This window comes from Oryzias melastigma, linkage group LG19 (genome assembly GCF_002922805.2).
Source record: "Oryzias melastigma strain HK-1 linkage group LG19, ASM292280v2, whole genome shotgun sequence".
NCBI lineage: Eukaryota > Metazoa > Chordata > Actinopteri > Beloniformes > Adrianichthyidae > Oryzias > Oryzias melastigma.
The window spans coordinates 8,601,073-8,625,532 of NC_050530.1; the positions used below are offsets into that span (position 1 = coordinate 8,601,073).

At 39.4% G+C, this 24,460-nt stretch overlaps 3 protein-coding genes across 5 annotated transcripts in view; all 3 read right to left on the reverse strand.

Moving 5' to 3' along the window:
- Positions 1–245: 245 nt before the first annotated feature.
- On the reverse strand, positions 246–7,489 carry tlcd3bb (TLC domain containing 3Bb). 2 transcript variants are annotated; one of them, XM_024285469.2, is made up of 7 exons: positions 7,007–7,489; positions 4,775–4,977; positions 4,577–4,660; positions 3,812–4,037; positions 3,614–3,709; positions 1,031–1,140; positions 246–943 (listed from the first exon to the last, which is right to left on the reverse strand). In XM_024285469.2, exons 2-7 carry the CDS (start codon positions 4,897–4,899, stop codon positions 679–681), a joined length of 906 nt encoding a protein of 301 aa, XP_024141237.1. In that variant the 5' UTR covers positions 4,900–4,977; positions 7,007–7,489; the 3' UTR covers positions 246–678. The 2 variants fall into 2 exon arrangements, with proteins under 2 accessions (XP_024141237.1, XP_024141238.1); XM_024285470.2 differs by lacking the exon at positions 7,007–7,489 and adding an exon at positions 6,116–6,782.
- Positions 7,490–10,106: 2,617 nt separating this feature from the next.
- maz (MYC associated zinc finger protein) lies at positions 10,107–19,195 on the reverse strand. Its single transcript, XM_024285514.2, has 7 exons — positions 17,520–19,195; positions 17,199–17,349; positions 15,121–15,233; positions 14,140–14,387; positions 13,998–14,061; positions 12,340–12,511; positions 10,107–11,952 (listed from the first exon to the last, which is right to left on the reverse strand). The coding sequence occupies exons 1-7, from the start codon at positions 17,550–17,552 to the stop codon at positions 11,609–11,611; spliced, it is 1,125 nt and encodes a 374-aa protein (XP_024141282.1). The 5' UTR covers positions 17,553–19,195; the 3' UTR covers positions 10,107–11,608.
- Positions 19,196–19,747: 552 nt separating this feature from the next.
- The window catches only part of taok2b (TAO kinase 2b), a 28,679-nt gene continuing 23,966 nt past the window's right edge, over positions 19,748–24,460 (reverse strand). For both annotated transcript variants that reach the window (XM_024284736.2, XM_024284737.2), the window contains exon 20: positions 19,748–22,568. In XM_024284736.2, the coding sequence (XP_024140504.1) occupies positions 21,651–22,568 (918 nt within the window). In that variant the 3' untranslated portion in view covers positions 19,748–21,650. The remainder of the gene's footprint in view (positions 22,569–24,460) is intronic.

Here is a 24,460-nt window from a genome sequence, read left to right on the forward strand (position 1 = left end):
TACAACCATCACGCCGTGCGTTTTTGTTTTCTTCGGCTGAAAGAGAAAAATTAAATAAAATAAATAAAACCGGGGGAGAAGGATAAGGCAGCAGAACAGTATCGTGACATTGTCTCCCTTTCTAAAGATGTCTGCAGGTCGGTTACATTTTTGTTCGAGTGACGGTGACTACATTGAGGATACAGATTATAAACACTAACAAGTCAAAATACTGCTTAGCTGGGATGGGTTTTCTTTTTTTTCTGTTTTTTTCTGTTTTTTAATTGAAGGTCTTCTTCATGTTTGAGCTGAATGGGACCTTCCGTCTACAGCAAACGTACTAACATACAATATAATACATTCCTATGTTCCTGCTCTTCCTGTGAGGCTGAGAGGACTGTAATCTACATGAGGGAAATAGCCGTCTACGCTCGCTGTACATCCAGCCGTTTCCTCTCAGGTCAGTGCATCTTACTTTCTGTCACAGTGCCGGATGACATCGAAGAATACTGAAACGGAGCTGAAGTACCCGGAGGTCGGCCGCACGTTGGTTCACACGCCGGCTGGCGGCGAATACTTCAGCTGGGTTTGAGGCCGTCGTCTCCACTTGTTTCAAGTTTCCCTCCTTTTTTTTTTTTATTTTCCTCAAACGCTCTCTGATACATTCACCCTCCCTCCCTCCCTCCCCAGCTCCCCCCCTCAGTGGGTGGCCAGCTCGGGCTCGGACGAGCGCGCGTTGTAGCCGTTGGCGGGCTGCGGCAGCGTGTTGCCGTGCGTTGTCTGGAGCTCCTTGTCGCCGGGCGGGGTCGGCCTCTGGGAGCGGGAGGTGCCTCGGAATAGCCGCAGGGCTCCCCGGCAAATCAGGGAGAACCAGTAGAGCTGGGGCGCCATGAGCAGCGCGGCGCCGAGGTTACAGTGCCAGGGCACCGACAGCGGGACCATGTGGAAGGGGATGGACGCGTACCTGCACACAGAGGGAGGGGGCGTCACAGACCGGGATGCAAGACGCTCTGACCCGCGGCGCGGCGGCAGAAAGGAAAAGGAAACATACCTTCCATAGGCGTAGTAGAGGTAAGGGAAGAGTAGGACTCGAAAGATGAAAAAAGTGATCAGCATTAGAGCCCCATTCACTTTGTGCAGCAGAGTGTGTTGCTGTTTGTACTGGGAGAGGAGAGAAGAAAGAAAGAAAGGCAAGCAGCACAGTTGGGTCAAAGCTGAGAATGTTAATCTTTCACTATGTTAAATGATTTATTCTACGCATTAAATCAGCCTGTGTACCATTGACTGTACATGAGAACTGGACAGAGGGAGCGTGACATCACTGATTTAAAAAAAATGTTTATTTTTGGCTCCAACAAAATTTAATTGGGATATGGACGCCGACAAGCCAGAAATCATCAGTGAAGCAGTGATTGGTCTGAGTCGACGTTTCTATGGCAACCATGAAATTTAAACACCTGAAAGTGGGCTTGGAAAGGAAATGCCAGTACATCTTCTTGATGTGAAACCTAATGATATTTTCAGGAGAGAACAAATAAATGTACTTTATGTATTGTTAGCAACTGCAATAAAATTTCACAATAAAGTGCAAAAATATCAAAAGCACAAACAATAAAATAAAAAGAAAAACTGACCGATTCCCTTTGCATGGAGACGGATATTTTTAATGAGAGATGGAGTAAAAGAATACCTCAACTTTTAATTTTGAGGTTGTTCAATGAACCAAATGAAAAACTTAATATAAATATGTATGTATATAGATGTGGACATATACTTAAATAACATGGATGCTCATTTAAAGATCGTTTTGTTCTTTTTTTGTCTGTCTATTGTTAAATATGTGTATAACTACCATTTTCATTTATGAGACGTATTAACATCCTTTTGTTTGTCAAGCGGTTTATAGTTTGTTTTTTTTAATTATTGGTTCTATTTTTACCATTAAACTTAAATAAATGAATAAAAAATGAAATAAAACAAAAGCAGAATCTGGGAAACTGACGTACAAACACACACTTTAACACATACTATATCTGATTGGTCAGTTTATAACTTGAACTACAGAAAAAAAAAATCAGGATTATGTTTAAAAAAAAAAAAAAAGTAGCAGGGCAGGAGTGGTTATTCTATTATTGACTGAGAATTCGTTGTTTATGGCTTAATAGAAATCTATTGGTTTTTGGCTTGTAGGAACCAGCAGGTACTTCCTGTTTGGAACGCTCACTCAGTCCAGTTCTCTGTATACAGTTGATGGTCTAAACCAGTAGATCGGCAACCTTTGACCCTTAGAGAGTCGTTTGGGTTCATTTCTAACTGACCACAAAATCTTAGTTCACTCTTCAGAAAAAAAGGACGCTGCTTTAGATTTATGTACATGATGCTATTATTATAAATATTAATAATATAGTGTTTTTTGGCATTAAAAAACAGAAACATTTGTATTTTTTCTAAATATGACCTGGTATGAATAGGTTCACATGACTTCTTTAAAATAAAAGACATCCTGCTTCACACATGATCATCTAAATTCAGCAAATGTAGTATTAGGTAGTGTAATATCTGTAGTTATTTAAAATAAAAATCAATAATAAAACTGTTCATCTTACTGCTTGTGATGAATCTCAGGCAGAAATATCTAAACCTAATTAACCAAATTTAAATCAGAGCTAAATGCGTGACAATTATTATTTTTTTGGACCAAAAGTTCCATGTATTTTTTTTATTAATTCAGAAAATCCACCTTTTAGTTTGGTCCACCTTAAGTTTGAGTGTTGGTTGTGTTTACTGACTGAATCGGTTTTCAGTGGTTCAGAAATTTGACAAAATGTTTTAGTTTGATTTTGTTAAACTACAAAGAAGCACTGCATGATGGATTGCCGGAGCATTATGGGTAATGTAGTCAAAAGCCTGTTGAAGTTTTTTTGATTGATTTACTTTAATACTTACTTTCTTTTTACTTTAGTTACTTTTTAATTTTAAAAAGTGTATTTTTATTTAACCAGAAAGCCACATTGGAAAGTCCCCGGAGCCTCAGGTTGCAGACTTCTGGTTCATACTGACTACAAACACCAACTATGGGGGGCTAACAAGTTCAGTTAAATAAATATTTATTTCTAGAGGAAGCAGCAGGATAATGTGTCCCATTTCACTCTGGTAAATTCCTCTTAAACATCAATAAAAACTATTCTTTTTCGATCTCATTGGGAGTAGGGGAGTCTAAAAGGTCACAGTTGTTTATTAAGTGGCCACATCCACAGCTAGGAAGAGGCAGGACGCTAACAGGCAGAGGACAGAAGGACACGCGGATGCTGCGTATATCCAGGCTTAAAGCAGGAGACTGGATTCAGAGGCTAACAGATGTTTGCTGTTACACAAGCAGAGGCAGCCTTCACCCCCGACGCCGGAACACTCAACAAATACAAGGTTTGAAGCTGCGTTTAAGTCTACCGTATTACCAATTAAAGCCTGCGGTTGCACTCAGAGCTAACTGGAGGTTGTGTTCTGCCTGGAAGGATCAGAAATAAATTCTTCAGTGTGTCGAAAAGAAGGGAAGAGAGTGAAGAAGACGTTTAGTGAGAAGGATGGCCATGCAATTAAATTAAAGCACAGAAATGTTACAAAAAAAAACACTTACCTGGATGAGTATTTTTCCTAAGCAGACAGATGGAGTGCTGAGCTCAGCCATAAACATTATACCTTGGAAATAATCCCCCTTTCCTTGTCGCCAAAACTGGACAGAAAAAGGATAATTATTTTAAAATAAGCTCGTGTTTTTGCTTAACAAGATGTATTTCTTTCGTTTTAAGTTCAAAAGACGAGAAGCGACATTTACCACAGAGACCGGGAAGCAGACGGTGACCATGACAACGTGGTGCAGGACCATGAGGAACTCGCGGCGCAGGTAGCTAGCCAGCGCCGAGCGCATGTGCTGGGGCGCCGCCGCGGCCTCCTCGTGCCCTTTGACCCGCAGCTTGTACCAGTAGCACATGAACATTGCGTAGATGTCGTACACGAAGTAGGGGACAGCGAACATGATGTAACTGCTGGTGAGCCAGTGCCTGCAAGAAAAAAAAGCTTTTATGTAAAATCACAGATTGAGATGTTAAAAAGAAAGGAGGAAATGAAACAAAAGTGAGCTAAAAATGTCAACACAGCGTGCATTAAAACACTTCATTGGGTTCTTTTCCCACTTATACCATGGTTATTTACAAAATAAATAAATAATCTGTTATTTTTTTTTGTTTTAAATCGCCTTTTCACAAAAAGCGGACTATTTGATCCATGATCTGGCACGTTGTCATGCCATATAAATTTAATTTTGTGATTATTCGCAAATAATAAGTGATCGGAAAATACTGTAAATAAAAATAAATAAATCACAATTAATTGCGATTAATTTTGCCCCAAGTTTGTGATAAATTCGCTAATTTTTAATTGATTAATGGCCCTAAAAAACTGTAAATACATAGGGTCAAAAGAACTGATAATCTGGGGATTTTTTAGTGCTTTGATTATTTTATGTATGCAAAAATATGTATTTTTTTTAAATCTTATGTACCAAAAATCCTTAAAATGGGTAACTAGCAGAAGAACTTACTGGTCCTCAATGATGTCCTTGCAGGAGGAAGCAATGATGTATCCAGCTGAGGAGGCCATGACTGCTTGAATCGATGACACTAACCTAAAATTCAAGAACATTTGAAATGAGAAAAACCTGAGCTCACATCTACTTTTACAGGTGTTATTGTTACAAGACATTCGTGATTCCACAAAACACGGCTTTGGAAGGTCTAACCTGGCTGACACTATGACTGCATCTCCTTCGCTCCATCTCAGCGCCGGGATGGACTTCAAGCATTGTTTGGACAGAAGGAAAAGGCCCGGGAAGAACACAGACCCAGCAGCCAAGATGATCAGCATGGTCCCTTGCAATCTGTCTGACAGGCAAAAAGTTCAGCAGGCAATCTGGTCGATGAGATCCGTCGCTCTCCGTCCTCTCTGGAACAAAAAACAAAACACACACATTGAGGTGGAGGGAATGAAAACGGGCAACAAACTCACCACTGACAACTCCCTGGTGTTTTGTTTTAGCTGCACCTTTTGAGATAACGACATATGAGCACTATCTCCTCTCAACACTTGACATGACTCTAGATTTTCTGCAAAGGGACATGGGGAAAAAAAATATATTTAAAGACCCAATGAAAATCCTATTTCTAATGTTTTTATTATATTCTTGTAGCATGTTTGTCATGATGGAAGACACAAAAGAATTTATGATTAAAAAAGCATTTCTGAGTATTTCTTTATTCAAATCGTAATGGATCAGGAGCAAAAATAAATGAGTGGTTTGAAAAAAACTCGTATTTGTGATGCAGTATCTTTCATGGGCGGGTCAGTCTCCCTTCTCCGCTCCAATTCTGAAGCATCCAATGATCGACGAATAAATCCGTTATTGTCCTCGTTTTCCTTGTCTGAGCTTCCATCTGGCTCAAAACTTTAAGGCTGCATAGCGATGTTATTTTTTTCATATGCTAATGTTAGCTTAGGGTTGTGAGGGACTGTAAGCTAGCGGGAGAGCGTGTAAACAAAGGAATGCTGGGATTTTAAGGAAGGATACTTCCATGCCAACACTCCCGCCCACTACCTACAGGTGAATTTCTAATGAGCTCCTGCTGATGTGCAGAAAATGTATTATTAAAAACGACATACTTTTTTGATTTGGGCTAAAAATTGCCTAACCATAATTAAACAATAACTGGGAACAATTAAAAAAAAGAAAACATATAGTTTGAGTGGTACTTTAAGCTTCTGACTTGTAAAATTTAAACTAAATTAATTAATTTAAGTAAAAAGTAGCATTTAAATGTTCGACATATTGTAATATTTTGATAGGGTTTCAAAATAAAATTAATGTTATGGTTACTTTTTAAAACCGGAAGTAGGGTTACATTTATTACCGGAAGTATAGATTAATAACACCTTTAAGAAATGTGACAAAGCACTTTATACACATTTGTTCACGCACAATTGGAGCTAGGATTCAGCATATATTTTAAAGTTTAAGTCCAAAAAACTTGTGACATGTTTTTTTAAAAAAATGGGAAACAATGACTAACTGCCCATCAGGCCTTACATGCTTTTTCCATCCGCTGCCAGCAGCACGAACCTCCTGCTCATTCATTCCTTAAGTCAAACATGTGTGCAAGCTTCGCAGTTGTTTTACACTCGACTAAGCGCTTTGATTAACAACTTAAAATCTATTAGCAAGAAAATACGCAATGCGCTATTTGACAACGTGGAAAAATATCGACATCGCACAGGCAGCTCGACCTCATCGCTCGTGGCAACAACGTTAAACAATGTCACCTGCATTAGAGGTTACCGGGTGGATAGTAGCTTCCGACAAAAATAATTAAAAATGCGCAAAATGACTCTAATGTTAGATAAACTTTAAAACCCTACACATATTTTTCCCCCTAAATTGTGCTAGAGCAAACACTTGACAAACACAAAACCTAAAATTCTGCTTATAAGAGTTCAACAAAACAAGCTAAATATTTTAGCTAACTGGCACAAGGCGGCTACAAATACATTCTTGGAACAAAATTAATAGTCAAGTATGAGTGATAGGAGGAGAAAATCCGAGCCAGACAGTCGCCAGCATGTGTGCAGCTCACTAACATATACCACCCTTCGTCTTTCTGGGCTCCAAGTGTAGCTCACATATCGCTTGCTAACAATGTCGCTAACAGCGTTAGCATAAGCTAAACATGCACTTGGGAGCTTACTTAACCACAACCGAGACAACAAAATAACACAAAACCACAACAAGTAGAGTGATGACACCCTAAAATATTAACAAACGAGAGGCTAATTGTTTGTTATTAACGAGGGCAACGCGTTAACGTTTAACTGTTTTTGTTAGCTTATCATTTGTTTTTAGCACTTAGCATTAGCTACCCGATCTCGTCAGCGCGGCTAGCAGGAGTTTGCACATGTTCGAGAGACATGATGCGATGCTTACACAGCGGCTCTGTAGAATCCAGTCAGCGGCCAGTCGAAAGTCGTGTCCTGCGGGAAGCGTTTAAGGATATCCCAGGGGTCTCGGCCTCGATGATCCGCATGTTTGTTTGGCCACTTCACCGCTTGAAGGTTAGCAGCAGCGAGCTAAAGCTAGCTTGCAGCAACTTTGATCAAAATCCGCGTGAGAGGTGCTCGCGGAGAGCATCGGTGACCCAGCTGACGTAAAAGAGAACAAGTTATCTAACTGTTTAAAAGGGGGGACAACAAAAAAACAAGCGAAACTAGTAATAACGAGGGGAGCTGATCCAGATGTTAACGGTAGCCGATTGTGCCGCTATGTCATCCTTTCCGTCTCGCCTCGGTGCACCAGAGATGCCGCCGCTTTAGCCTCCCAGATGTAACGTTGACTCAACACTGTGTACTGCTGCGCCAGCTGCTTCCTACAGGTCCACGCAGCAGCACCACCACCAGCTCGTGTTATGACTGAGAAACGTGCACCAGTCACAGCTTTGCATCAAATTTAGTATTTGACGTCCAAATTCTTCCATTTTTTAAAAAGATGTAATCAGTGTTTTCATTCTAAAATGTGTCTATTTAAATCAGCCACACATAAAACCAGCCATTACTCAAACATTTAATTTTAGTGAGTGCTTTCTGCAACACTTGATTTACAAAGAAGTTTGATTTCAGTGTATTGAATTATTGCCACTGCAGCTAAATCCTCTAATTAAGGGAGTGCTTTATAGGAGGAGAAAATCAAACTTGGATACGAGACATTTATTTCAAAAAATGTAGCATTTTTCTTGAAAAAATTAAATCTTGCACCAGAATTTGCAACTTTATTTTTTAGAATACTAAATCAACCCTCAGAATTCCAACTTTAATGTTATTAATCAGATTTATTTATAATTTTACTATTAGAAATCCTATTTCAATCCCAGAATTCCAAGAGTTGCAATTGATATTTCCTACTCTCCAAATTTTTTAGTAAATTTCTAGGGTGTAATAAATAAATAAAAAAATCGATTTCTACAATCCAACCAGATTGATCTGTTTCAGACAAGTTGTTAATCGAATCCACGTCATTATAATATAATTTCAAAATAAAATAAATCTATCATAATCTATATTTAAAAAAATAGCAGTGCAGCAAAAACCTTCAAATTTTACAAAGACTAATAATGTTCAGATTGTATCATTTTGATGTGGAAAAACAACAGTTCGCTAAACCTGCGAAACTAAAATATGAATGGATTTGCCATTATTTCTTGCTTATTTGTTTGTTTGTACACATATTTAATTTAATCTTGATTATCCTTTAAGAAATACAAAGAATCTGGAAAACATCACCTACAGTGTTCAGTACCAGGTATTTATCTCTAAAGTCACACAGGTTGAATTTTTGGCTAAACATGTCCTGGATCGATTTTAGGTCAGTGAATCGGATTGTTCAAAATACTGTGAATCGTATCAACAACCATAAATGATATGAATCGTTAAAATGAATCGTTACACCCCTAAAAATATTCTAACTTTCATCACAAAGGTTTCTCCTATGTTAAAATTTTGTTAATCATGAAATTCTGTCATATTTAGCAAAAGTTGAGTTTGTTTTATGTAGTATACTTGAGTATAAATACAGCAAGTTTAAAAAAGATCATGTATGTGTAGTGTAGGAAATTAACTGAATACTTCTTTAGACTAAATTGAAACATTTTAAGATAATATAAACTAAGTAAATTTAAAGTATTTTGCCTTACTTTTAAGTAAAGACTAAGTAAACTTGAACTACACTTAACTTTTATTTTAACTTTAATCCATAAGAATGGATAACTATGATGTTACAGCAGAAATGTGTTGGTTTGTGATACATCCCATATCATTTTTCCTTTAATGAAAAATAATCACGGTTCTCAAATTTGAACAGTTTTTTTTATCCTAATCCTAAAATTCTTACACAAATCTTAGGTTCTAACCTAAATCCTACAATTTTAAGTATATTTTCAGAATAATTTAATCTTTTAATGTCAGAATTCAAACAAAAAAGTCAATATTTTTATTGTTTTATTTTAGCTGTCTTAATCCTTTTGCCTTCATTTTAAAATGCTTGTCATAAAATGTTATTTAAAATAACCTAAATATTCAATAAATAAAATTAAATATTTTACTAATTTAATTAATATACAAACACCAAATAAAGCGAGTTTTAAAAAATGCTTCATAAATTAAAAGTAATTTTAGGATTTACAGGATTTTGAAACTTTTAGAAAAAAAAGATGAGGCTCTATTTCCATATCGTGTGATGTCTGAGTGGTCATCGACTCACGTATGGAAGAGAAGCCTCTCTGTCTTATCCATACAAAACCCATGAAAAGGTTTTAAGTGAAAAAACCCCATTGGCCTTTAGAATAAAGAAAGCAGACATTAAAAGAGAACTACACTCAGCTTTATGGCCTGCTTGCGTAATATAGGATGCTTTTAGCCCATTAAGACCCCAGGCTTTGTTTAAAAACCTGAGGGTTTTGTAAAAAAAAAAAAAAAACACTCATATAAGCTTTTTATCTGAAGGAACTACAATTTAAACCTATTTTTTTTCACTTTTTTTGTTGTAATTTTTCTGACTTCCATTCTTGTTTTGTTTTTCTGTTTTAACTTTGGCTTTTCTTTCATTTATTTTTTGAAAATTATTTTCAGGTTTTCCAATACATGTTATTTTTTTTCAATTTCCAATTAAAAACCATGAGTTACAAGGTTTTTCAGAGACAGACTTCAATTTTCCTAATTAATATTTAACATTTTTTAAATTAAATTTAAATCTTTCTAAACAAAATGATGGCCGTTTTATTCAACACAAACATAAAAATAAAAACATTTCTTGTACATTGTTTTGCACTTTCTGTTCTGCTCTAAAAATAGTGTGAAATATAAAAAATGCAGCATTTTTTGATACTTAAAGTGTATCTCAGTACCAGAACAGGTATGGAGCTATCAGAGATTATCAGTCAACATTTTAACCTTTTATGAAATTTCATGATGGAATCTTAAGTGATACTTAGCACTCAATTAAAATTAAATATATATTAATATTTGTCACATCTCTATTCAATCATCAGTTTTATTTATACAAAGATAAACACACACCATTTTCTGTTCGCTCTTTTTACTTTAAATTTTCAAAATTACAAAATAAGAACATGTTATCTACTTCATCTACAAAAAAAAAAATATTTATGACTGTAGTAAGCATCATTATTTTTTTTCCTCTAACCACCTTTTAGACATGCATACTGTTGAGAAATATAAAAATATAAATATAAATACATCCCATTAATATTCTTAATGAATCCGTGACTAAGATTTGAAATATTTTTTTATCATAAAAGAATTAAAATGCAGTCGAGTACGATAAGGCATTAAGATGTATCATAAGAGCTGTACAGAATCCTAGAGAAGAGGTATTTTTTTTTTTGCGTGTAATGTAGAAAACCTAAAATTAATCTGTAATAAACCACAAGTTTTCTCAACATGAAATACAAAGAAAAAAGGGGGGAAAAATACTACAACCCTAAAAATGTGAAAGTATTAACACACAACAGGAAAGAAGCACTCCAGTACAAAACCAGGGTTTGTTTTACAGCATACTGAACGGCGTCGCCGATTCCTAAAAATCACCGGTTTCCTGACTTTAAAAGCCCTTTCAATGCCACACAACTAAAAAGTCAAAAGGTGAAAGTTCATGATGATGACGTGTGCTATACACTGAATTAAATGGCTACAAAGACGAAACAAAAGGACTATGGCGATGATGGTCACAGTCAAATGAATGGCAAAAATCAACACTTTCATAAATAGTATTGTTTACAACTAACTATCTTAGTGGAACTGTTATTTTTTCTCTTTCCTGGTGACAGTTCCCTAACAGTAAGCATGACAGAGCTAGTTCGTTTTCATGCAAAAGGTAGTACTCGGGTGCAAGATTCGCCATGTCAGAAGCTTGATTTTTCCTTTTGTTTTTTTACTTAAAAAAAAAAAAAAAGGCCAGAGAGGAAGACTTTTAGAGCAAGACAATCCAAGAAAACTTAGTGAATGTAACAACGATTTAAGGTGCTTGACGCTCCTGAACTCAACTCTTCGTACGCTTCTGTACCTTTTAATGCAACGACCTACGAGCTTTCATAAAAAAAAAAAATTAAAAAAAAAAGAAATCATGCAGGAGGTTCCTAACGTCCAACAACTTCCTCTTTGATTTTCTCTTTTGTCCCTCCCTGCAATTTCTCCAACGCCTTCTTTGCTGCAAAAATGGAGGTAAAGATCAGAGCTGGTGTGAGATATACAGTACTTGGTGCACTTGCGGAGAGCAGCTGTTGCCGAAAGAGCTGAAGGTAAGACAGAGAGGGAGAGAGAGAGAAGAGGGATGCATTCTCTAGAAACCACGCCTTCGTCGGACATCTGGACATCCACGTTAGTGTCCTTAAATGCTATTTCCTCTGAGGCCAGCGCTCCAGCACAGTTAGACCTAACTTTACCTATAAAATATGTGGGAAAATGGCGTCATCTATGAGTGACTTCACCCTCCTCTGGTCTCTGCTCGGACAGTCTGCCGCTAACTGTGGGTCTGCGGCGCGGCGATGCTAGAGCAGTCTGTCACCAGCAGGTCCACCACCGTGTTACCCGTCACGTACACAGTGGGAGCCGTCACCATGTTGCTAAGGGAGACGGAGCTGCTGGCGGCCACGTTGGAGGTGACGGGGCTGGGCGCCCCCTGGTTGTTGCCGTGGGTGCCCATGTGGCCCTGGAGTTGGGTTGGCGTCTTGCAGTGGACGCCGCACAGGTGGCAGACGAGGACGCTGCCAGAGGCCGCACCGCCAAAGCCTCCTGGGCTCTCCTTCCACTCCTGGCCGTGGTGCTTCTGGGCGTGAACGCGGAGGTACGTCAGGGTGGTGAAGCCTGAGGAGCAGAAAGAAGGGTTAATTAGGAAAGTGTGCGCTCAAACGAAAGGCCCCGCCCCCTTCATGAGATAATCCAACAAAAGAAGAAGATAAAGTGAAGCCTGTTACTGACTGATAACAGCCACTTTCTATAACGGACCATTTTCTCTTAACCTGCTGGGGCTACTTGCTCATTCATGTTGTCCATGGCAACGAATGATGTCCAGAAAAACTTTGGCGTTTGCTCCACAGCTGGGGAGTTGAGCTATTGAGCAGGAAATTTGGCGCCCGTCAAAAGAAAGGCGGCAGACGCAAATTTGATGTGTGAATTGCGTCCCGTTTGAATGCAGCATGATGGTGGCCGGGCTCTTTTAAGATCCACCCATCTTCCCCAGGTTGTGCTTACTGCGGTTGCAGAGGTGGCAGACGTGGTGCTGCGACTGGTTGTGCACCCTCATGTGGTCGGTGATGTACGCGGCCGACAGCAGCTTCCCGCAGATGTGGCACGGCACCTTCTCCTCGTGCCGGATCATGTGCGCGCGCAGCCGATCCTTGGTGGCAAAGCTGGACTCGCAGGTCTGATGGAAGAGAAAACCAAAGAAAATAGGAAAGTTCTTCTACAGCCAAACCTGATTAAACACAGGGGTCAGGGGTGTCAAACTCAATCGCACAAGGGGCCAAAATCCAAAACACACCTTAGGTTGAGGGCCGAACAGGATAAACATTTATTAAACACTCTGAAACGAAATTTTTAAAACTTTAAAACCGTAACTTTTTAACATAATTATTAACTAGAGATATAGCATTACCTGCGATAATACTAGTGTGAATGCTGTAAGATGAATTTGGCCACTGAAGATGCTAGTGATGATAGCTGAAAATTTAGAAATTACTAGCTAAAAACATTGGAGCTGACATCTAAATCACAGAAGCTAATAGCAGAAAACGCTGAAGCTGATAGCCAGCTAAAACATTATCTAAATGCCAAATTATCCTAAAAAATTTAAACAAAAAAACCTAAGTTAGTCAGCTAGCATGTAGCTGAAGAAATAGCTTAATGTTAGAATAGCCTGAAAAACAAAAAAAGGCTAAATTAGCCAAAACAGCTTAGATGTAAATATTAGCCCAACTCCAAAAACCCTAAAAAAAACGTTCAAAGAAAGCCTACATTAGCCAAAACAGTTAGCATGTACCTGAAATATTAGCTTAACTCCAAACAGCTAGCATGTAGCTAAAACATTACCTAAACCCCAAAATAGCCTAAAAATATGAAAAAAGCAAAATAGTTGGCATGTACCTGAAATATTAGCTTAACTCAAAAACAGCCTAAAAAACAAACAAAAAAATAACCCTCAATTAGCCAAAACAGCTAGCATGTAGCTGAAACATTAGCTAAACTCCAAAAAGCCTTAACAATATTTAAAATAAGCCTAAATTAGCCAAAACAGCTAGCATGTCATTGAAATATTAGCCCAACTCCAAACAGCCTAAAAAACTTTAAAAAAAAAGCCTAAATTAGCTAAAACATTTAGCAGGTAATTGAAATATTAGCTAAACTCCAAAATAGCCTAAAAACTGTAAAAAAAAAGCCTAAATTAGCCAAAACAGCTCACGTGTAAATATTAACCTAACTCCAAAAAGCCTATTTTTTTAAACAAACCTAAATTAGCCAAAACAGCTAGCATATCGCTGAAATATTAGCCAAACTCAAAAAGGTCTAAAAACCTAAAAAAAAAAAAAAAATAGCTAAAACATTTAGCATGTCGCTGAAATATTAGCTAAACTCCAAAATAGCCAAAAAACTGGAAAAAAGCTTACATGTAAATATTAACTTAATTCCAAAAAGCCTAAACAATATTTAAAATAAGCATTAATTAGCCAAAACAGCCAGCATATAGCTGAAATATTAGCTTAATGCCGCTTTTTTCCTTCAAAATCTACTGGAATTATGTTGATTGTGTTAACAAATAAAAAATTTACAGTAATTTAAAGAACATAAACATCGGAGCTCCAATGTTAAAGGGTTATAAAAGTTAAAAGAAATGTATAAAAATGTGTACATACGGGGCACTTAAAGGGTCGCTCTGAGGAGTGCACCTGTCTGACATGACTGTTGAGATGGTCGGGCCTTAAAATAAAGAGACAGGAGAGAACACGTCAGAACAGAGAACAGCCTCCGCCCCACCCACTGGATCCGCGGGATCACCTGGAAAAAGCCTTGCCACAGTGGGGGCAGATGTAGGGCTTCTCCACGCCGCCCTGGTGGGAGCGCACGTGGTGGCTCATGCGGTCCTTCCTCTTGAAGCGCTGCTGGCAGATGGGACAGGAGAACGGCTTCTCGTCCGAGTGGGACAGGCGGTGGCGGTTGAGGTGGTACACGTCCCGGAAGGCCTTGCCGCACGTCTCGCAGGCGTGGTTCTTCTTCACCGGGTTGGGGTTGGGGTTTGCGGGCCGCTGAGGCAGAAAAAACAAGCTGATGAACCTGCTAGGGAGTTCAGAGGTGAAGTCATCTCTGCTTCTACTGACACTATCAAGAGCTACGGCGACGTAATCGCGTCTCCTGTTGAAATCATGCAAGGACACACAGACGACGGCATCATCGATCTGTTTGAGAATGGATTCCTGCTCACACAGTTCGGATTACAGAGAACATGCAGGGGAGCGCGGGGGGCTTCTAGCACAGTGTTTCTTAAACCGGGGACCAGCATCAAACTCCAATAAAAGCGTCTGGTCCCTAAATAGATCTGCGTTCATGAAAATTGTGGCAAAATGTTAAAAATCGGACACTTTGAGGGCTCAGCTTAAGAAACAGCGTGCTTGAAGGTTTGGGCTCGACAACAGCCGTCTCCACAAGGCCCTGACCCACCTGTACTGTCGCCCCTGTGGCCATGACGACAGCAGCAGGAGGCGGAGCATGAGGGTTAACACTAGCCATTACGTTTGCCATGGCAATCCCTTCACCATCCTGACCACCCAGGGGAGTCTGCTGGGCGCCCGCGAGCACGCCGGGAGGGGCGAGAGGGGGAGGCACGGAGAGGTGCAGCAGTGAGAGGGGAACAGCGGGCCTCTCCGCCCTCCCTCCGGCCCCCACCGACAGCACCGGCAGGGCCGCCACCACCCCCACCTGGCCGGCTGCACCCTTCTTTGCTCCCTCCGCCTGCTCTCTGGCCCTGTCCTTCATGCGTACCCCAGTGTGGACCGACTGGTGCCGCCGCAGGTTGTAGTTGTTCTTGAACTGCTTGTTGCAGATGGCACAGATGTGTTGCGCGCGGGCCGTCCGGGAGACTGGTTTCACCGGAACTGACGGGACCAGGGGAGGAAGACAGAGACGTTTATTATTAAGAGATTTCCTGTAAGCCACTTTCTAAGTCAGTTGTCACAGAAAAAAGTGTAAAAAAAAAAACCAAATGTTAAAAATTAAAACAGCAAATTCAGTTTTATTTAAAAAAATATATACATATTTTCCTTAGTTATGTAATTCAAAATGTAAACAGGTCTGATATAAACCACAAATGATAAAACAGACATATGCTTTATTTTAAATGACTATACAGTGTATAAACTGTTATTCAGCAAAAATAAAAAACCCAAAATGTCAGATAAATATAATTAAACAATTATATTCAAAGCTTACGGAGCACTGGAGATGACATTAACAAAAAACTTTTGAGCAAATTAGCATTCTGTGGACACAAATTGCTATTTTGTAGCCACAAATATGCATTTTACTTGAATTTTGTGTGCACAAGTTGACACAAAATACTAATTTGGGGGCACAAGTTAACATTTGGTGTGCACAAGTTAGCACAAGAGGTAAAAACTATATCATAGAAAACATTTTTTTTTTATTTTGGCTAAAAACATCATAATCCTAATTTTAAAAAGCAGTGTGAATGTTTTGGATTACATCGCTGTGGGTCTTTTAAATAAGCAATAAAACTATTATAATTAAATTTTAAGTATTAAAAGGTTTAATTTTTAAAAACCAAAAATCTATCGGTTGGTCTGTTGGTTTCAAATTTAACTTTTTTCATTTAAAGATATATAAGCGCTAAAAACTATTTCTAATAATTACATGTTTTTTAATCAACTCATTTTGTAACTATCCAAAAGTAAAATTTAGAACAAAGAAATTAAACAAAAAAACATTTACGTTGAATGAGATCAAACCATAAATTTGCATAAATCTGGTAAAATGTGTTTTGGCTGTTTGAACAATAAAAAATGCTCAAACAATGTAACATTTTTGTGAAAATAAAAAAAAAAAACTAGTCATTTCCAGAAATTAATACAATTTGAACGATTAAATTAATACATTAAATAGATGTGTCAAAGTTTTGTTAAGGACATAGTTTCTGCAGGAGTTTATTAGAAACCAGTTGTGGACCAAACCGTTGACGAGGAGTGAGCCTTCCCCCATTTCCCATCATCCCTTTGTTTCCCATCTCCTGTTATCTTACATCCTCTCACAATGCCAACCTAACGTTATTGGTGCAACAAAAATGGCGAGCACTATCACAGCTGTACAGTTTAGATGGCATTTTTTTTCCAATTAGCTCCAGATTCACAACAATTTATATAAGAAATACTCAAAAATGATATTTTAAGCTTGTTTTTCTTGAGATAAATGTCACATTTTTCATTAGTGTGAGTCTTTAAATTAAGACTGCCACGATTAGTCGACTAATCGACTATTAAAATGGTCTATGACTAATTTAATAGTCGATTAGTCGTTACTTTATATTATATGGAGTCAAAGTGTAGTAAAGTTATAATGGCATTCTGCTAGCTTTTTGGATTATTTTGGCATTTATTATGTTTTTTTAGGCTACTTTGGAGTTTAGCTAATATTTCAGCGGCATGCTAGCTATTTTTGGCTAATTATGGCTTTTTTTTAGGCTATATTGGAGTTTAGCAAATATTTCAGATGCATGCTAGCTGTTTTGGCTAACTTTTTTCAGTTTTTTTATGCTAATTTGGCATTTAGCTAATTTTTAGCTGGTTAGTTAGTTTAAAGCTAATGATGGTTAAGATTTGTGCTTTACATCCAGTTTGCTTATGACCCGATTAGTCGACTAATCGGAAAAATAATCAGTGATTAGTCGACTATTAAAATAATCGTTTGTGGCAGGACTACTTTAAATGCTAAATATTTTTAATTTAAGCATTTTAATTCATCTCCACTTCCTCCATCTTCATTAGCTCCACCTAACAGAAAGCAGGTGATGCTCCTCAGGTGTGCAGAGGAGGTGCTGTGTTTCTCACCGGGCAGGGGCTCCTCACTGAGAGCGGTGGTGTCCACCGTTGAAGGAGGCTGTGCTATGTGCTCTGTGGGTGGGGTCTGGGGAGAGCTCGTGTGCACTTGCATGAGCTCCGATTGGAGGCTCCCCTCCACTTGGTTTTGGGTGGGAGTACTCTGGAGAAGCAAGAAGGCCATCACCAAATGTAAACACAAGTCACACAGCATTATCTTGTCGAGGTGGCAGCGCAAGATGCTGTAGAATAGAAAGCACCGAAGAAGGCCTGAGAGGAGGAAAAGTCAGATCAAAGGAGGACAAAAACGATTCTCAAAAAAACAAAGCCTACCTGGAAGAGAAAATTGCTCCAAGCAGCATCCATTTTGAGCTACAGCGATGGAGATTATGAAGTCAACTCCTGATTGAGATCGGGGAGCTTTTGCATGGTTTGGATGTGTCCTTCAGGGGTGCTAACGCTAGCCTGTCCAGCAGGAGGGACGACAGGCTCCGGGATTCTAACAGAAACGCGAATAAAGCCGCATGCTAATGTGTGTTTTTTTCCTCTCTCGTCGTTGACGTCGCCTTAATTAAAACGCACGCAGCTGTTGACTGAAGCAGGCTGCAGCACACGGGCAGCGGTGGAGCAGGCCGAGCCCACGAAGCGTCTGTTTTTTCCCGCACTTTGGCTCCTAACTTTAATTCATTTAAACCCCAAATGGAGCCAAACGAGCTAGCAAGCCGCTAAACTTCTGTCAAAAACTCAAATTCCAACCGAACTACGGGTTCACACTTTAGCAACACACCAAACAAACCTACGCGGAATAAATGCTTTTTTTCGCACGAAAAAAAGCGAATATGAGTTAAAATAGACGATTCTGGCAGCACAGCAGGTCATGCTTTGCTTTAATTTGTGATTTTTTTCTCCCCCGATTTCCCCCCACAACAGGCCAATCGGGTGTTTGTCGAAGCCTCGATGTTGGATTCAAGCCCTGACCCCGGCGAGCGGCGCTCTCGCCGGGCCGCAGCCTATCGCTCCACCTCGGCCGTTCAGCCGCGAGGATGTCATCTTTCTTTTTTTATCGCCCGCTCTCCCTCCTCCCTCCCTGTCTCTTTCTTCCTTTTCTTTTTTAATTCCTCTTTCTTCTCCCCCTCCTCTCCTTTTCGCACCGCTATGTCCCACTTGCTCTTAAAGGGATGGGATTTCCTCTTTGGACACCCCCCTCATTTCCGCTCGCCTCCGCTTCACTCCTGGAATTTTTGGCCGACGTAAAATCCTCCCCCGGTTTTGTCTCCTCCCCTTTGGAGGCCAGGCCTCGCTCGTGCGTGGGTGGGCGAGGGGAGGAGGGGTCAAACGGGTCAAACCATTGACTGCATATGAGAGCTATATATAAATATATGCAGTCATTGGGTCAAACCAAATGTGTCTGTAACGGGGAAAACAACAATATCCGGAACGAGTCACTATTTTTTGAGATTTAAAATACATTATACTCATATCTTAAAACATTTTATTTAAATAAATCAACGCATAAAAAGTTTATTAATAAATTATAACAAAGGAATAAGCCCAGCATTAAACAATGAAATAAAAAAAAGAAAATTAAAACAAGGATCTGCTAATTTTAGAAATGGTAACATTCAAAAATTCTATTTGTCCAATTGTTTTTAATAATTTGTGATTGTATATTTTTATTATTTTTTTTAATGAATGTTGAAGACGGGAGTGACAGAAGCATCTTAAAGGGCGGTGTGATTGGCTCCTCCCATCCAGCTCACAAAAGTGACGTCAGAGCGGCAGATTCAGCAATAAAGCACCTGAAGGCAACAAAAATGTTTAAAAAAAAGAAAAAAAAACTTTAAAAAAGTCATAATAATATTCAAGCTAATTGCACATTCATACAGAAGCGAACAACATTTAAAAATAATGAAAGATAGATGAAGTGGAGCTGAATTAAAATGCTTAAAAATGCAATTAATACATTAGCAGTCTTGGTAAATATTTGCAGCAAAAAAAAAAAAAAAAAACTTGCTGCAAAAAACTCCACCATGGTGAGGATGGAGAAAATAAACCACAAATTTATTGTCCATTAAAATTTTGAATTAAAAAAAGCTTTTTATTTGACTTTTCATTTTCTATTCTACATATTTTGACTGACAGTTGTTTTTTGTTTTGTGAATTAAGCTAGATTAAAGGCTAATTCTTCACTATCAAAGAGTTGCTTAAAACGTTATATATATGTGTGTGTGTGTTTTATTGTTAACATGGACAATTTTTCAAAAAGTTTCAGTTTTACTGCATAGAAAGTGAAGAAGCAGACATTTTTCATATACATTTCCGTCTGAGTTTACACTTAAACATCAATGTTACATCTCAAATTTGATCTCACTTTATGTAAAGGATAATCAAAATCAACATTTTGAAAACAGGTCTGGCAGACCCGTTTTCAAGTGTGGAAATGGGTCAATTTTGACCCAAACGCAACATAAGGGTTAATCTAGATCTTTGATTTCATTCATATCAATTCTGAATCGAGTGGACATTTTCAAATATGAAGAGAAACACAACAAACAGAGACGTTTTACTGTGTTAATATCAATTTATTATCTTTTTTAAATTACTTTTGAAAACACCCGACCTCCGTTTCCACATCTGTGATCGCCCTCTGCGTTTGGAACTGCATGAAGTGAATGTTCAATAAGCATCTGAACACAACAGAGGTGAGTCCATCTTTCATCCAGGAATCCAGACCTCCACCTCTGACACGGACAACAACCGTCTAGAAACACAATCACACCGATTTCCACACACTAAGGCCATCACAAGCCCGCCCAGTCTTTATACAAGGAGTTTTTGCATGCACTGAGATTCCAACCGAGCATAAAGGTACATAGGGAAGTGTCTTGAGCTGGTGTTTCTGAGTCATACAAACAGGGTACTTTTTAAATAAAGTTAAAAAAAAAAAGAAGAAGAAGTGGCATCAAAAGTGATCTCCTTTGACGACGGGCCTCACAAACATAACTTAACACTGATTGGTTTGGACGGGCCGCCACGGTCACCGCTGCTGCGCCGCCACCCACAGCAGCTCAGTCGCTTCTGCTGCGTCCAACCTGAACCCACCAAACGAATAAAGGAAAACTAGCCTTTACATTCCAGTGGCCGAGTATTTTTGTAGTCCAGAGGAGTTGCTGCAGGAGTGTCTTTTCAAATTCTTAAAAAAAAAAAGTGTCAATATACCTAGACTCAACCGCTTAAACAGACATACATTAACAATTATTAACAATCTCTTATTAATAATCATTAATACTTTAAATACACACCACAACTGACAACAGCATTTTTTTCTTTACAGTAAAAGTGGGCGTTTTGATTCTCGCAAGAAAAACGACGACAGTTACACCAGGATTAGTTATGGTAAGTTTGACACTTATAGAAAATCTGCTGTCCTAAATCATCGACTCGTCTGAGTATATCAAAATTACTATCATCGTCTTAGTTACTCTATAAAACAACAGTATGCTTTTTCTCCAATATTTTCCCTAAATATTTACAGAAAAAAAGTGATTTTTAAATGTCGTTACATTTAAAATGTGATTTTTTTTTTTGTTTTGTTTTGTTTTTTTTTGGTACATTTAGTTCATGCATTGGTTTGACTCCTGCAGACACCTACTTTATGCTGTTTAGATAATATGCCATGGATGCCAAAAAGATTGTTTTTTTTTTTTTTAATGTTTTTGTCGTTAAAATTATCTATACATATCCACATAAATAATTCACCTAAAACTTTCTGTGTCATAATATCCTTTTTGATGGCACGACATCCCCTTTAAGAACTCCTTAAAGGCATTGGTGATTTTCCAAGCAATTATATTTTTGTCACAGTTGATACAAAAAAAATGAAATCATATTCATAGTGGTAATAATAACAGCAGTTGTAAACCAATACGTGTTTTTTTTAAATCCAGCAAGATCAAGGCTAAAACTTCATTTTTTTTTCCAATTTCTGAATGCTTTCGAGATAATATCTGAACACAGATACACTTACATACACAAAGCAACATAGTATTTTGTTTTTTTAACCTCTCGTGACCTCTCTCTTTCTCCATTCCTGCAAAGAACATCATAGAAGAAGACACGGGTGTTGTAAATAAAGGCCTAGAGTCCCATATCTACACGCCCTGGCTCGCGTTTGTACAGGTTATAATAAAGATTGAAACACTGAACAGAAAACTGTTTTTTGTTCATCAAGTATCATCTTAATCCAGTGGGATTACAGGTGATTACATTCTTCCCTCCTCTGAGAAAAAGAGGCCGCAGCTCAGTTGTCTTGACGTCTGCTGGTCTCCTGTGAGTGAAGAGAAAACGCTGGTTTTCCTAAATTCTCACCTCGGTCCGGGAAAAAAAAAAAAAAAAAAAAAAAAAGCTGCGTTTGATAGATACCTTCCTGACCTGGCCCCGCCCCCAACCCAAACCCCTCCCCCTCTAAGAGTAGGACAGGTGGGAGCCGTTGGAGATGTGTGAAGTGACGGATGTGCTTCGGCTCAGGACGCCGTCGCTGCCCCCGGAGCCGCCGGGCCCCCCGCCGGACGCCGTCCTCCTCAGAGGCTGGGGGCTGTTCCTCAAGGCCATCAGGTTGGGGGTCCCACGCACGGCCAATCCGCCACCGCCGCCGTAAATCCCTCCCTGGGAGGAGGAAGAGGAGGACGAGGAGGATGAGGGGCCAGAGATGGAGGGGGGAGCGGGTGGCGGCGGGGGTAGCATGGCCAGGGACTGGGAGGAGGAGCGCGAGGGGAGGTGATGGGAGAAGGGCAGGGGGTGTGGGTGGGCCAGGTCGCCGCCCGAGCCCCGGACTCCGGCCCACTCCCGCTCCCTCTCCTTCTCCCTCTCCCTATCCCTATCCCTCTCCCGCTCGCGGTAGAGCTGCGGCGTGCTCTGGTGGTGGTAGTGCTGCGGCAGGTGGTGGCGCTGGTGGTGGGAGGAAGACGAGGAGGAGGAGGAGGAAGAGGAGGAGGCGGAGGAGCGGGACGAGTGGTGCACCTCCCTCCCGTCCCGCCCGTGCCCCATCGCCATCCCGAAGCCGTGGGAGGAGGAAGAGGACTCGCTCCTGCGGTCTCCTCCACCGCTGGGGTTGTGGCTGCGGCGGGACAGCTGCTGGGAGGGCGTGCCCTGCTGGTGCACGCCGTGGCTCCAGTGGCCGGCGGAGCGGGAGCTGGGCGGCACGGCGTTGGAGTAACCCTGTTTGGAATAGGCGTCCCCGGGGATGCCGCTCAGTGCCATGTTGCTGAAACCCAGACGGAGACTTTCGGAGTCGAAGGCTTCGATCTCGCTGGCCTGACGCTCCAAAAGGGTTCGGATGCGTTCTGAGCGCTCATTCTGCAGCGCCAGCATCTCCTCCTCGATCTGCAGAGAGAACGTTCAAGAAAACGTCATCACCGCTCTGCTTTACGGTTATTCACTTCCAAATGGAAAAACTACCATTAAGCTCCCCTCCTTTTCTATCAATCAGCCGACCAATCAAAAGCCTTTCAGAGAGCTGGAGCTCCTTAAAGAGACAGTAGCACAAATTACAGGTTTTGAAATCAACATTTGTTGTGGCAGTTTAAAGAACCTCACTAAGGTGTTTTTAACATGACAGTGGGGTGGAGTGGCTGCACAGGGGTAGGGGGGTGGCTGAAAGGTGGCAGTCTGAAACTGGTCGATCATCAGACGGTTTTGGGGACTTTTGAGACCCTCTCACTAGTCAATTACTGTGCTGAAGATGATACTGCTAATGGCTAAAGATGCTGAAATTTATAGCTAAAAACACTGAAGCTAATAGCTGAAAATACTGAAACTGATAGCCAGCTAAAATATTAGCTAAATGCCAAATAAGCCTAAAAACAACAAAAAAGAAAAATAAAAACAGCTAGCATGTAGCTGAAATATTAGCTACACTCCAAAACAGCCTAAAAAACAAACAAAAAAGCCTAAATTAACCAAAACAGCTGGCATGTAGCGGAAATTTTAGCTAAATTCCAAAACAGCCCAAAAAACTCCAAAAGTAAAGCTTAAATTAGCCAAAAGATCTAGCGTGTAACTGAAATGTTAGCTAAATTACAAAACAGCCCAAAAAAACTTAATAAGAAAATCCTAAATTAGTCAAAACAGCTAGCATGTAGCTGAAATATTAGCTACACTCCAAACAGCCTACAAAAATCCAAAAGTAAGGCTTAAATTAGCCAAAAGAGCTAGCATGTAGCTGAAATGTTAGCCTAACTCCAAGACAGCCTAAAATACAAAAAAAGCCTAAATTAGACAAAACAGCTAGCATGTAGCTGAAATTTTAGTTAAATTACAAAAGAGCCCAAAAAACTTAAAAAGAAAATCTTAAATTAGTCAAACCAGCTAGCATGTAGCTGAAACATTAGCTAAACTCCAAAACAGCCTAAAAAACTCAAAAAATAAAGCTTAAATTAGCCAAAAGAGCTAGCGTGAAGCTGAAATGTTAGCTAAATTCAAAACAGCCTAAAAAACTCAAAAAATAAAGCATTAATTAGCCAAAACAGCTAGCATGTAGCTGAAACATTAGCTAAACTCCAAAACAGCCTAAAAAAACTCAAAAAATAAAGCTTAAATTAGCCAAAAGAGCTAGTGTGTAGCTGAAATGTTAGCTAAATTCAAAACAGCCTAAAAAAACTCAAAAAATAAAGCTTAAATTAGCCAAAAGAGTTAGCGTGTAGCTGAAATGTTAGCCTAACTTCAAAACAGCCTAAAAAACTCAAAAAATAAAGCTTAAATTAGCCAAAAGAGCTAGCGTGAAGCTGAAATGTTAGCTAAATTCAAAACAGCCTAAAAAACTCAAAACATAAAGCTTAAATTAGCCAAAACAGCTAGCATGTAGCTGAAACATTAGCTAAACTCCAAAACAGCCTAAAAAACTCAAATAATAAAGCTTAAATTAGCCAAAAGAGCTAGTGTGTAGCTGAAATGTTAGCCTAACTTTAAAACAGCCTAAAAAAAATCAAAAAATAAAGCTTAAATTAGCCAAAACAGCTAGCATGTAGCTGAAATGTTAGCTAAATTAGAAAACAGCCCAAAAAACAAAAAAAGAAAAACCTAAATTAGCCAAAGCAGCTCATGTCAACTGCCCTTATTGAGTGCCCATGCTGCTATTGTATGATTTCTAACAGATGGAAGGTGGCAGTAGGGTGGCAGCACAGGGGTAGGGGGGTGGCACTCTGAAACTGGTCGATTATCAGACGGTTTTGGGGACTTTCGAGACCCTCTCACTAGTCAATTATTGTGCTGAAGAT